The sequence below is a fragment of the Bombus vancouverensis genome, chromosome 15, assembly GCF_051014615.1.
Source record: "Bombus vancouverensis nearcticus chromosome 15, iyBomVanc1_principal, whole genome shotgun sequence".
NCBI lineage: Eukaryota > Metazoa > Arthropoda > Insecta > Hymenoptera > Apidae > Bombus > Bombus vancouverensis.
The window spans coordinates 5,296,765-5,311,348 of NC_134925.1; the positions used below are offsets into that span (position 1 = coordinate 5,296,765).

Below are 14,584 nucleotides of genomic sequence, written 5' to 3' on the forward strand. Positions count from 1 at the left end.
AGTATTTACCGCGATTATACGTGTCACTGTGTATGCACAAATTTTCAGCGGTGATCATTTAAAACAGACATAATTTATACATCCATTATAAACGCCTACATCATTCATAAAACAAGTATGCGTATAATCCTGTAACATGTACAGATCTCTGGAATTACTCTCTATTCAAACTGGATAACATTCAACGACTGATCGACCGATCATTAACAATCATCCATTGTGCACGGTTATTTTCAGAGGCCTACCGTGTGGCGTGCAACCCCCGGAACCTGTACCGGACCCGGATGGCGACAAATTGGCGACGATAGCGGCTCGATTCAGCTACTTTCAGGAGAGAAAGAACTCGCTGACTACCGCGAAAGTCGATCTTCGTAGGAACATCAATCCGCCGGCCAGGTACAAGAATGCACGGCCAACGGTCAGGCTCAGGCCACGCCAGGTGCTCTGTAGCAAGTGTAGATCGATCTGCAACGAGAACAGCGAGAACGTGGACGTCAGCAGAAAACGGAAGCACGACGAGATTCAGCAGGAACAGCAGCAGCCGCAGCAACAGCAGGTAATATTTCCTATTTTCTTCTTCTTTTTTTCTCGTGTGCATGTGTGAGAGGCTGGTAAGAGGAGCTTCTCTGTACTGTGCTTCTGCTTTAGTAACGTGCTGCTGATGTTTATTAATCCAATAATTGGCGAAATTGTATCAACTTGTTGCGTGGATTATCAGGATTTTTCGATTTTAGCTAACGATTTTATTTATTAAAGGTGCTTTTTCAAAATTTGTATCAATTTACATTTGTATTTATTTTTTATCAGCTTTTAATTTCAATGGGAACAACCGAATAGTCGGATGCTCGTTTTTATATTTTTCTTAACGACTCTTTGCATATCTGGTGAAAATATCGCGCAACCGTATTTTTGGATATCTTTAAATCTGTCGAAATTTATGCAAAAGCTTTAAATATTAAAGCTCCGGGATCTTGCAAATAGAAATATTTCGTATTTCATTATAATCCCTCTACATCTTTCGAATAATAATAGGAAGGTACTAACGGTGAAAATGAATTAATTTAAATTAATCACGTTTAATCTTCCGTCATTTCGAAATGAATGATTTCAGCTAACTTGATCAACGCGACAAAAAAATAGTCGCGGATTCACGACTTCATTAACGCTCATCGAGATTTTTTCTTTTTTAAAGAAAATTATTGTAGTGATGCTACGATGGCAAAAACCGTCAAATCTGATGTAGGTTATGAAAAGTTTGGGGCATCGACGAAGGAAAACCGCGAATAGGAGCGAAAGAAACGAGCAAATTGTGTTGCAGGAAACTTCGTCGAATGAGCACGCCAGACTAAGGAAGAAAGTCATACGATTTTGAACTAGAGGAAAAGTAACTTAACGCGTTGTCTTCCAAGAGGTGCACTTACATTGCGCGATAGTAGTTTGATTCGGGCATGGCAACTTGCCTCTCAAGTTCTTCTTCGCTCGAGCACAAAGTGTTCTAATGGTACATTTGGTGGGTACTGGCGTTCTCTCGTACAGTACACGTGTTTAGCCTTAAGATAGTTTATTTCGCTGGCTCCGTGTCAGACGCTAGAAGTTTCATCGAAGTACATTATATCGTGATTTATATTTGGAATTTCACCAGTTGTCTTGAAACTTTTTAAAGGAAGAAAATCTGCCACTAAATGTTTCATTATGACAAATCTCTGATATATCTTAGCAGTATTTGGAAAGTTGCCTGGAAAGCATATACAATCATATGGAAATTATTTTAATATGACTAATAGCTTATTTTGAAAAATAAGCTATTGTTGGCTATATGTTATCAAAAAATTTCATTGAAATATCTTCCCAGCGTAAATCCATTGCAAATCGGGCAGCGAGGAACTGCAAATGGAGTAGTTGTCAGATGAGTTTTACGCATCGGTAAAAAACGCATGATTTTTCATCAGGTCACGGGCCATGGATCCACTCGAAGAAGCGATCGACGTTGTGGTCAGCAGCCGCAAAAAGCCTCGAGAATACTGTTCTCTGAGTGTCAGTCCGAGAACATCACGGTGTCATCTCATCAAACAGCGAAGTCCTCGTCGTCTACAGCACTCAGCCCCGATTCGTCGAAGCTTGGATCGTCTCTCATCCCAAAAATTTCGAGACTTCAACCAAACGAAATCAACAATGCCATGCAAGCGAATGGTTAATATTTTTCATTTAAAGAAAGTTTTTCTACCTTCTTCTATTTTAAAATTATTTCAAATGAAAGAAATAGTTGTTATACAATTCTATACATGTAAATTTCTTTTTCTTCTTTTATATAAAGATTTCGTTGCGTTATTGAGTTTTTGCTTTTTGAAATGCTTGGACGAAGTGCTTCGTATAACACGTGATCTTAATCTTTTAGAAGCTTGCCCTCGGAAAAGGTGCTTAAAGCAACTATCTCAGGCTTCGATAGTCGAATTACATAAGGTCCATTTGCAGATAATAAGATCGTCCGTGGAAAACACGCGCAACACCAATAATTTGCACTTAATTACGACTAACTGAATGTGCAAGGAGGATCATTAAAATAAAAAGATTCATGTGATGCAAAAATCGAAGCCGGATAAAACTTACTATTTTTGATAATTGAACGATCAAACTCCTCATTGAGTGAGAAATACGATAATATTTCTAATAAACTAAATAATCTAATTATTTTCATTATATTACTCTTCAATTGTAATTATCTATGTTTGATATACATGTGACATATTCATAACTATTGGCGTAAAAATGTTTTTTTATAAGCTGTAACTAGTTATCTTTGACACAAGATTATATCCTTCTATACTTACAAAATGCTCCAATCGTATGCTTATCTGGGATAGTTATAAAAATATATGACGAGTGAAAAAAGTACGAAGAGTTGCAACAGATCAAGAAAAATGCTAGATAGAAAGTATTGCATATACTTTACAAAACTCCATAGATGATATGATATTTAGACATTCATATACAGACATACACGTATATACGATTTCCTTTTTATAAGGATAAATGTTACGAAACTACTTTTACTTTAACCAACTAAGAATGTTAGAATAACGCTAATACGTAATCTCTTCGAGCCTCGTCATTTATCTGTTTCTCTTTTTCTCCTGCAGAAAAGGTGAAGATTGGCCCATCGTACTGGAACAATCGAGCCGAGGAGGGCGACTCATCGGCGAACGCGATGGAGCCAACAGAGGAACGCATGGAATCAACGGATTGTGATAGCAATCCATCAATGGCGTATTGTGCCACACCCAGAAGACTTAGCAGCTCCTCCGTGGAAAGTGCAAAAATACCAGAAGAAGAGGAGAAAAAAACGTTCGCGGCCGCGGACTCGACAATGAGGCCAAGAACGGGTCGCGTGCCGCGAAAGAAGCGATCCGTCGGATCTATGGAGGATCTATGGGACGAGACAGTGTTCGAAGATCCGACAAGGACAGCTAGAACCACACCGGTGATTAAGATCTCTTTCGGTGCTCAGGGTGAAGGGACTGTCTTGAAAATACCCTCCAAGATTCAGGATCCGGAGTACGAGCAGGAAACTGATGAAGCTGAGGAGGTGCAGACAGAAACGGAGAGAGATCCGTTGGAATTGCCCAGGAATTTTGACAACGATTATGATTATCGTGAGGATGGAGAGGAGGATGGACAGGAGCAAGTAGATCCTCAGAAACAGGGTGTGAAGGACGCCAGTGCTAAGGCTGCGAAACGTGCACTGAAGAAGGCTAAGAAAGAGGCCAGAAGGAAAATGCTCGGTGGAGTTTCGCCTGCGAGATCTCCTTGCAATGGATCTCCACGGTAAAATAACCGTTTTAAGATACTAGTTATAGGTGCATCTATATAGTGATTACAGAAAAAGTATTTGCACATATTCTTATTTTTTAATGAGGCGCTCTTTTACGAGGTTCTACATATCATTTTCATAGTATCACTACGAAAGTACCACTAAATGATACGAATATACTATTTGGACCTAATTAATTAGCGTGTAAACGGTATAATAAATACAATAGTGATCAAATACTTTTCGTAACTACCGTATTTTGGATTTATGATACAGATATATGTATATGACACTAATTATGATTTATTTTTCTTACAGTTACAATCCTACGTACGACACATTATCGTATCACCGTCGCAAGCATAAAGTGAAGCATAAAAAGAAACACAAGGAAGACCGTAAACACAAGAGCCAACAGTCGCAGCATCAGCAGCCTTGTTTGGAATCCGGAAGTACCGAGAATCAGCAGAACTGGAACGTCCTTCCGGGCAGCGAATCGTACACAGCGATAAAGGAGCAGTGCCTGAAGCAAAAACTATCCATATCTCTGAAGAGATTGAATACAAACGCTTACGCTAGATGTGATTATCCTGTGAGTAATTCTTCGTTGGGTTGCAAAAGTCCTGGTGCAAGCAGTGATGAACTAAGTGAACAGGAACCTGAAGTCGACGCCGGCGAAACTGCTCCGGACTTTCCACCGCAGTCTCATCCTTTGATGATGCGTCTTGCCGCGACGCCTGTCGAACATTGTCTCACTGCTAACGGTAGAAGAATGGACGTTGGTGACGTGGTGTGGGGAAAGATTCATGGATTTCCTTGGTGGCCTGGAAAGGTATGCATTATTAGATATTCATTTATTTTGCTGGATATTCCTTTTAATATGTGTTCTCTAGTATGATCATGTGTATTCAGCTTAAATAAATATCGTATTCTAAAATGTGTGTTTGTTCTTCCAGGTTCTCAGCATCACAGTTTCTTGTAAAGAGGATGGTACGTCGTCCGGACCGCAGGCTCACGTCGCCTGGTACGGTTCTTCGACAAGTTCTCTAATGTCGTGTGACCAGTTGAGTCCATTTTTAGAAACATTCAAGGTAGATATCTTATTAATATATAATTATGTATAATATATATATCGGAGATGAAAGAACACCGGAGCCTTTGGAATTTTGGATAATCCCGCAACATTGTAACCTAGAGTCTACTATAGCTGTAATTAAACAATTGTAGTTATTCAATCCGATTGTAATTGTTCGAGAGTTGTGATAGTGAGCTTGGGCTCGAGGCGACAGCCAGTCGCCGAACGTAGCCGCGGTCACGGGATGAACGCTTTGTCTAACAAAGGCATGGAATAATTCTATAGCTCTCCTTAAAAAGGAAATAGTTGTAACACTCGACAGTAAACATTCCAACGGTCTCTGTCCCGTAGCTCGCCACACGCAGACCCTATTCTTCGAGTAAGATGATTGCCAGATGTCGATGCGTCTCCGCAGTACATGTTCAGCTAGCCCGAGGACCCGTTATATATCTTAAGATTTAGCCAACTAAAGTCCTTCAAACAGACAAACAGTCTTTGTCCCAACTACGGGAAAATAGGAGAGACCTATTTTTCAACGAGCGGCGTCTCCCACTAGCAACTTTCCCTCGAGGGCGGCTAGCATCTTTTTCTAACCACCGATATGGAGATTGACCAATTAGCAGCAACGCCAATTTACCTTACTTTCTGAACGAAGGCTTTTCTCGACGAATCTGATGATCTCGTGTCCTTAGACACACCCCATTATAGTTTTCCTCTGTGGCATCATCGGGACGGGAAAGTCATTCTCTCTTGCGATCTCATCGACGAAAAGAGTAACCCCTTACGACCAGTGAATATTACGCGTCCGACTTAGATTCTGTGAGCACGTTCATCTATCATCCCGTCGACCGCGGATTCGTTATTGAACCTAGGATCATTGTCATTAGTTTCTCGAGTATCTAACTACCACGGTTACTTGTCCGGTTCTATGATAATCGTTTCACGCCCCTAACCCTAATTCTAATGTAAACCCGACATATATATAATTTAAAAAAGAATAAATTTATTTCACTTAGAAAGATGGCAATTTAGATTCATTGTTGATTCTAACTTCTAGTTGCTGCAGAGTGTTAAAGTAGCAGTATAATAATTGTGAATATCGATCGATGTCTGTTTTAGACGCGGTACAACAAGAAGAAACGAGGTCCGTATAAGGAAGCGATACGACAGGCACAGAATGAAGCCCGAAGTCAAATCACGCCTAACTCGACGAGTAGCGTTTTAAACGTGTGTAGCTCACCGCGCGAGGTCAACGTTCTCTCCTAAGGGAAGGTGCACGGCGCTCGACACCATTCCTTTAACTGCCGGGTATCCGTCGTCGGAGATTGATTCTAACGGCGGATCGAAATCGTCATGTAATATATAAAGCAAATTTTTGTACATAATTGACTTTAGCATTAATGGAATAGCTCTTGATCGATGTTTTAATTCAGTTGAGTCGCGCCTGCTGTCGTCGTCCATGTTAAATATGGTCAAACTAACGGCGACACCAACGCTGAATGAAGTTTACTGCCACCACTGGCTGTTTTTTTTTATCCTCAGCTTTTTTCGAGCGAACATTTAGCGTGTAAAAAGTATTTAGGTAGGATATAATCTCTAGAGATGACACGTCAGCTCTCGAGGAATAATTTCGTACTACACTAAAGAAATATGTCTATGACTTCTCTTTGATAGTTAGACACAGACAACATACATATACGTTAAAATCACACGGGTGTCGTCACTGTACATTAAACATCTCATTGATTACTAAATCATTATTTAGCGATGATCGTTTACTTGAATTCTTTATATATATGCATATACACACATATATATACATACATATATATACACATACGCGTATATATCTGTATTAATAATTTTATTGTGATCATTGTGTCAAGGACAAGTGTGTAGTATATATCCAGTGCGGGCAGTGAATCTTCGATACGACCCGTAGACGTTTCGGAAATCGTTTACGACTCTATTCGTCGCTTCTTTATAATTAACATATTTGAGAATATGGACAATACATTTTCGACAAATCGCAAATTCATTCATGACACTTTAATTACTGTTTGGCGTGTAGAATCGCTGAATGTTTAAGAAGCTTTAACCGAGAATGCTATAATGTTTAATCTTGTAAAACAGTGTATATTTTACGTGCTAAGAGAGTAATGGACAACCGAAATTTTTTGTAGCGCTGCATTCCTTGCATTCTTTATTATCTAAAATCAACTTTCCTTGAAAGTTTCGTTTACGCTTCATACCAACACTGCCAAGGATTGATATTCGTTTCAGTCTTCTTTCGTCGACGATAATCCTTGACGAGTCGACAGTTGTGAATTCCAAATGTCCGATGCTTCACAAACGGTCGATTATCCAAATCTCCACTTATATCAATATTTACGGTATCCAATGTTAACTTGGCGATAAAAAAATGATAAAAGCGTGTCTCAGTCTGCTACAAACATTCTCTTCTTTCTCTCGAATTTCTTCCATCCTTCTTATCTCTCAAGCTCGACGTTTCATTATTACAATATTCGGTTATTTTACATTCATCGAGCCGTTTTTTTCAGAAACGTTTCACCGTGTATCCGTAAATTTTCGTGATTAATTTCTGGACAAATCCATGTTCTATATTCAAGTTCTATATTTCCTCTTTACCAGTCATTATATTTGGGGCCGGCGTGACGTTTTGCGGAGCCTGAATATACATTCAAATCCTACACTTAAATTTTACAACGAAGAATTATTTATTTACAAATGCTGTTACATATTATATATTTTTTATAAGCAGTTTTTTAATCAAGTCCAAGTAATATTTGTTCGCATCTATAATTCGCTTTCAAGGGGCAAAAGTTCAATGAAAGTACAAAATCTGTAATCGTGTACGACTTTTGCAAAAAAACTATTGTTGTAGTTTAATTTCTCTAAAAAGTACATTTCTCTGAAAGCGCCTGGATTTTTTTATCTCATGTAGTTTCCAGGATACGAGGATTTTATAGAGTTACACTAAACTTTGATGACTTTTGTCACTCTTTTAAATTGAATCATCGCCATTAAAAAAAATGTCCTACATTTGTTAATGGTATCATCATTCTGTAAAAAGTTAATCAAAATCGGTGTTTTTTAATTGGGTAATTTTGGGGCCGGGTTCCGGCGAACGCGCTGAACCTGCCTTGCGCTGGCCCTCATCATATTCCTATGTCTGAACGAACAGAAGTGCAAATGAGAATGAAGGGAAAATTCGATCGACTTCGTTCTAAAATATTTCCCTGGGGAATATGCGTGATTTGAGTAGCAGGGAATAAAATAAAGGAGACGAGAGGATCGTCACGCGACGAACACGTCAATATCACGATATCGAATCTTTATTTCGATATCAGTAATCACGTGCGAGTCAGCTGGATGTTTGCTCTTTGCTTTAAGATAGATCTTCATCAAATCTCCAGACCGTCGTTGGACAGACGTTCTCATCTCCATCTCCTCTTTTTTCTTTTATTTTCGTTCGAACTTTCCTATCTTTTTGGTCGTCGTTCGATCTTCGAATAAAAATGATCTTGAAGCTCGATCCTTTCGAGAACTGCCTAATGAATCCACGATATTTTCTTCTTCGTTGAATCTAAATACCCTCCTTTCACTTATAGCAAAGTCCCATAACTATTCAAAGACATTGTTTCAGGAGAAACGAACTTTCTCCGTATCTTCGCGTTCGTCTTCTGACTTTTTCTCACAAATCCTCGATTCTCGTCGCCGATACGAAGACATTTGTATAAATATCGCGCTTTATCTCGTTTTATAGGAAAAATTCACGAAATGAATTCGATGAAATATTCAGTGAAAGTATGGATCGTAATTTCCGGCGCTTTGTACAAGCAACATCGCGCGCTTGGAAAAATTTGTACGAAGAAAAAGGTACTGTACAAGGAAGATAGCAATTAAAAAAGAGAAGGCACACAATTCGTTTCAGTGGATAACATTGAACGTAGAGGTAGATTTTTGTTGGTCGATAAGCTTTCTGATACGATCGTAGTTCGCGAATAGACGATTAATGGTTGTTTGATTTCTTGATTATCACCGACCAATTCTTCCGCAGAAAGCGAAATGTAATCAGAGATTCGAGTTGAATTGGCCTGGCGATAGTCGGTATAACGATAACAGATAATAATATAAATTTTTATATTGTCATTTTTTAAGTGAAAGGGCGCTAGTTAAGAGCCCTTCTTTTAAATTATTGTTTAAAATTTTTATATTTTCGTACGTAGCGTATCAAATATTTTTTATTACAAATCTCTTTATGTAGCAAAGTATCCAACGCTGTTACGTTATATTTTTTTCTCGAGTCCGGTCGTAGCGCGTAAACAATATCTTTTTAAAAGTATAAATTAATCGATTGAAAGTGATTGGATTGTAACATATGAGACATTTGTTAGCTACTTGGTTCCCTTAAATCATTTGTCAAACAAAGTGTTCATCGTTTGAGTGAAACGATTATTTATGAATAATTACAATGTTTCGTATTCTATTTACGAAAGACTTGTCCATGAAGTGTTCATGAAAGACTAACGTAACGAATTTTTCTCGAAATGTATATATTTGTCAGTAGGGAAGTTAGTTTCCTTAAGAAAAGTCGTTTAAACGAGAGAAGGAACGAGAAATTAAAGTAGGATCTCTTGATTTTGTTTCCAAAAGCGTTGTTAAATATTTCATTGTTTAGTTGAACTTCAAATTATCTATTTTTCGCACGTTGTTGATTTTTTTATTGGCTATTTATAATATTTATTTATAATTCCAAGCATCGATGAATCGAATTTTACTATCTACTATTCCATTTCTGGTACATCGTTCCTTGGCGAGTTAATACAAGTAGAAAGATATAAGTAACGAGTTAATTCCACTCTAATATTTTCCCTATAGTTTCGCATCTAATGCTCGAATAATTATTACTCTCCCAATATTCCCATAAATAAACATTTCATATGTTACAATCCAATTGAGAAAAGAAACTAAATAATAGAAGAGAAAAAGAGATACGATAATTTTTCATTACGAGCATCGACTAATTTCGCAATCACCGATATATGTATAACACACGCGAGGGATATTTAAACCAAATAACGTCCAGGAAAAAGACATTGCCTCTAACCCTCTATAACTGGATTTATCCTCGATCTATCCGGCTAATTACAGATTTGTATTCGAATAACGTCGAGAAGAGAAATTATCGATTTCTTTTGAAACTTTTATGTATATTCATTAAGCGACACAAAAATTAAAACATTGACATGTTTCGTTTTGTAAGGCAGGAAAAAAAGAAAGATAAAGTAAATAAGAGCCGTAAAAAAATAACCTGTTATTACGGAGGGTTAATTTACGCGAAAGATCTTTTCTATCGATAGAAACAGCAAAGGACTGAGGCAAGGCAGAAATATTAGACGTACGTGAATAATACATTCGTGAAAATTAGCCGTTAAAACGTTGATCGTGCTTGTTAACGAGGTTTAAAGAGGTACTTGCGTGCACGGATGAGAAAGAGAAAGAAGAATGATCGAAGAGTAACGAACGTTCGGCCGGATAAAAGCTAAATAGATAAATAATAAGCGAATGTGAAATATGTGTGAATGTGTTTAAGCGCGAATGAATGACAAGGAAAGGGATAACAAAGCGAGAAGCCAAGATGTTTTTAAGTAACTGTGATTTTTCAGATGTATATTATACATAAATAATGACGAATTAATTTCTACGTGTATTATAATGCAAAACGACGAATGGTAAATACGATGATGTATCGATGTGTCGCTTGTGTCCGTACGAACGTTGTAGAATATTATTTCGACTAACACATATCGGGTAGAGAAGTGTTTGGCGGCGAAATAAATTACCGCTATTAATTAATCGTCATCGATTCATCGTTATTCGATTCGTAATTAATTAATCGAGCATTATCATTACGAATATAGGTATGCGCGAGTCGTGGTACGTTGCCTAAAAAAATCTTTACGTATATACAATACTTATACATACACTGGACACGTTCACACTTACATAGAGTTCGATTGTTAATTGCTTGCATAATTGTATAAGAGAGCCACGTGTCATCTATGTAATATCATTGTATTCAGTAATACACACGTATACACACGTACACGCAGACACGAGTACACACACCGTAGATTTATTCTATACTTTTCGTCGCCTCCCGTCGAAAGAGTCGCTGTTCGCTATTTTGCGAATTCCTCTACTTTACTTCTTCTTTCCTCCCTTTTTTCCCCTTCTTTTTATTCCTCACCCCCTTTTTTTTCTTGCAATCAACCCTTCACGAACTGTTCCTAAAGAAAACGCCACTGTACCACGCTGAACCTATCGTTGAGCAGAAAATAAACTGCGTATATAAGTACGCGTGCAAAGCGAAAACGCATCGTCTTTCGATTCTCGACGATGCTTTCCCTCTCGATTTCTGAGCTAAGCGATTAGCTCTGGATTAGGTACTTAAATAATCGACAATAGGAGATAATGTTATCGTCGTTCAATCCTCGGAGCATAAAAATAAAGTCTCTATCTATTTATTTTTATCGTTAATCGTTTCTAATGGGAAAACAGTGTCTCGTGAATTTTCTTTTAAGCTAATACACAGAGCCTTCTGTAATTGTGCGAGGCTCGTGCGTCTATATATTTCTTAAATTTCACTTTGTTTCTTTATCACTACGCTGTTATTCTCTGTTACGTGAATCGCATTCACGAAGAATGCGCATAATATTAGCGGAAGAAGTAACTTTCTAATTAGGCTTCATCCCGTTGGTTGTGTTTAAAAAACACACACACATCTAGCGATAGATAAGCTAAAAATCAGGTAAACTAGCTAATTACCTTACTAACACCTTCAATTCGCTACAAATCTAGTATATGTACATTCTAAAATTCACAAAGAAGCTATTTTCTAAACTAAAATATTCTCAAAGATCTTTCACAGGATTTATAATTCTAGAAAAAAGAAAAAAAAAAAAAAAGAAAATGAATCTCTATTTAGAATTTCGTCCTCGATTCTGGGAAGAATGTGAAAGGCGTAGAGTTTCAAGAATTTCTAAAGCTCCAAGGGTTGGACGTCGAGTAAAGGACGTGTACTAATTGTCGCTATTGTTTTAAATAGCGGCAGCTTGATTTGCATATAGCCTAGTTGACCGCACAGCGAATCGATCCCGGTCCTACGTTTTCCTCGCGATTTTCCGCTGCTCGACGTAGGTGCGGCCCTATCCTGAGAAAAACAAGTGTTCATTTTTCGACGAAAATCCACTATGTGGAGAACGAACCGCGTACGCGCGTGCGTGCAAGCGTATGTTTTAAAAGCGCGCGCGCGTGCAGAGGCGAATGATGAATTTTCGGGGAGTCCCCGAAAGAGGACGAAAAAGAAAAAAAGAAAAGAAATAAGTATGTTTCTAAACGATATTACACGATTAGTCGAGGGAAATAGATCCGTATAAGTACAAATAAACGAGCCTGAATGAATGTTTCGATAGAGGGCAACCCTGTTTTCCTTTTTATAACGAAAAATACGAGGAACCATTTATAAATAGTTTTTTTGAATAAAACGCGGTTAATATAAATAAATATTCTAACAATGATTAAAAGTCTTTTTATGCTCTTTCGTTGCTGTAGCGATGTAGAAGCGAGATTTTTTATCATACGATTTATTTTTGTCGATAAACTAATGATATAATTGTTAAGACAGAATGGAAAGGAGTCGAATTTTCTCTATACGATATATGTATATTTAGAAGAAAGATCAAAGTTGAGCTTCAGGTGGCAATTGTGTTCAAAATGTCAGATTTAAGTGGAATTCTTTGTCATAGCTTGTATCTTGATAGTAAGTGTGTAGTATGCATATGAGGAAAGAGGTATAACATGCGGAAGGCTAATTGTAAGTTTCTTTCGAGATCATTTTTCGAGATAGTGGATATATTCGTTGAAACAACACCATGTAATAATCCACGAAAATCAAATTTTCACGCCATATTCTCGTTTGCGTCGTAGGGATTTTGGTGCAATAAGTAAAAAGATGAGAATAAATGAAGAGAAAAGAATCCTCTATTTACTGTATTTTTAAATCGGCACGATTACGTTTTCCTTGAGTGTTCTGTCGTAAATAAAATTGGGTGAGATATTCTGAATTCTATTCTTAATATATAAATCGGATACACGAAGATGGAACGATTAATAAAAATTTCACTGTATCAAACGTACAATACTTATTCCATTCCAAAAATTCGATTCCTTTCTGCGTATTGTAAAATCGAAACGAACCTGCACGTTGTAAAGCCAAGGAACGGCAGAAAGAGAAGCAAATGTCCCTTTTAAAAGCTCTAGAAGCCAGAAAGCTCGCCTAAGTCGACCCACGGATACGCATTCGCCGCTGCCGAATCTAGAACTTCCGGTCACGACGTTAAGAAGTGGCCGAACCGAGACGAATCGTTATACCGCGTGCTGGACCTGTATTTTTTTAAATAAAAACCAGAAAAACCACCGTCTTCCGATTCTGCCGAACAACCGATCATATTCGACGCATACTCGATAGAAGCTAAGTGTAAAACACAAAGCAAAAAAGGAAAGAAGAAGGAAGCAAAACTTGAAAAGAAAAACAGTAACGAGAGAGTGCATGTGTGTTTGTTAGGACGAAAGAATGAAAGAAGAAATATGAACGAATGAAGTGCGAAAGAGAGAGAGAGAGAGAGAGAGAGAGAAGTAGATGACTGATGATCATTACAGCGGAGACTATTTCTCGTTGCTGTTGCTTTGCAGCGATTTAGAAAAAAAAAAAAAAAATGCACACATACGCGTTATATGTACGACACGTACGTGGAACATAGACACGTGGAAACACGTACATCTGCATAATTACTCACACACACGCAGATTTCAGTATCATTCGACAGCACGATAAAGATCGATGGCCAGTCTGTCGCAGTTGAAGCAAAAAGAAACACGTGTCACTTGCAAGGAAGCAAATGAGCAAAAAAGAGAAACGAGAGAAAAAAAGAAGAAGTCAAACGTCAACTCAGAGTCTTGTATATATTATCTTTTTTACTACTGAAAAACGAACATTTGAACCGTGATCGTTCCCCAGATGAGCGCGCGCGCTTGTCTTCTTCGTTGCATTGAACGAGGCGACGCGAGCGTTCAATGGAACAAAGAGGACATTGTTCTACTTCTTTTTTTCCCTACTACCTCCCTTTCTTCTTTCTTTTTCTTCTTTTCCTTACTTTTTCTTCTCTGCTTCGTTTTTTTACCCTGCGTTTCTTTTTTCCAGTTACTCTTCCCTCTTGTCTTCCTCCTTCTACGTTTTTAATTCCGTTGTCCGCGATCGCGTTCACCTTGTTCGATGCTGGCGGAGGAACGCGAGAACCGACGCAGTTTGTACAGTGTTTTACGGTAGATCGAGCGCACGTATGCCTCTCGAGAATCTTCGTTTCGTCTTTCTAGAATTTTACGAGATTGCACAACAGGAAATAAAGGAATGACACGGAGAGGAAAATCGTAACGGGCAAGACGGAACGTCTTAAATGGAAATTACTTCTACTCGCCGGTGTTTTTTCAACAACGAACTCTTGTCAGGGAAAACAAAGCATTGAAGATTATCATTAATATAATATAATACTAATTTAATTAACAACAGAACTAGTTCTCGGTTCTTACGCCTCCGTAAAAACGTCTTTTCTCTTTTT

The 14,584-nt window shown here is 38.0% G+C and overlaps 1 protein-coding gene across 2 annotated transcripts in view; it reads left to right on the forward strand.

Annotated features, from left to right (window-relative positions):
- Positions 1 to 13,385, forward strand: part of LOC117157196 (uncharacterized) — a 41,608-nt gene extending 28,223 nt beyond the window's left edge. For both annotated transcript variants that reach the window (XM_033335029.2, XM_076624559.1), the window contains exons 2-7: positions 238 to 556; positions 1,950 to 2,190; positions 3,138 to 3,822; positions 4,127 to 4,640; positions 4,765 to 4,899; positions 6,003 to 13,385. In XM_033335029.2, coding sequence (XP_033190920.1) covers positions 238 to 556; positions 1,950 to 2,190; positions 3,138 to 3,822; positions 4,127 to 4,640; positions 4,765 to 4,899; positions 6,003 to 6,149 — 2,041 coding nt within the window. In that variant the 3' untranslated portion in view covers positions 6,150 to 13,385. The remainder of the gene's footprint in view (positions 1 to 237; positions 557 to 1,949; positions 2,191 to 3,137; positions 3,823 to 4,126; positions 4,641 to 4,764; positions 4,900 to 6,002) is intronic.
- The last annotated feature ends 1,199 nt before the right edge of the window (positions 13,386 to 14,584 follow it).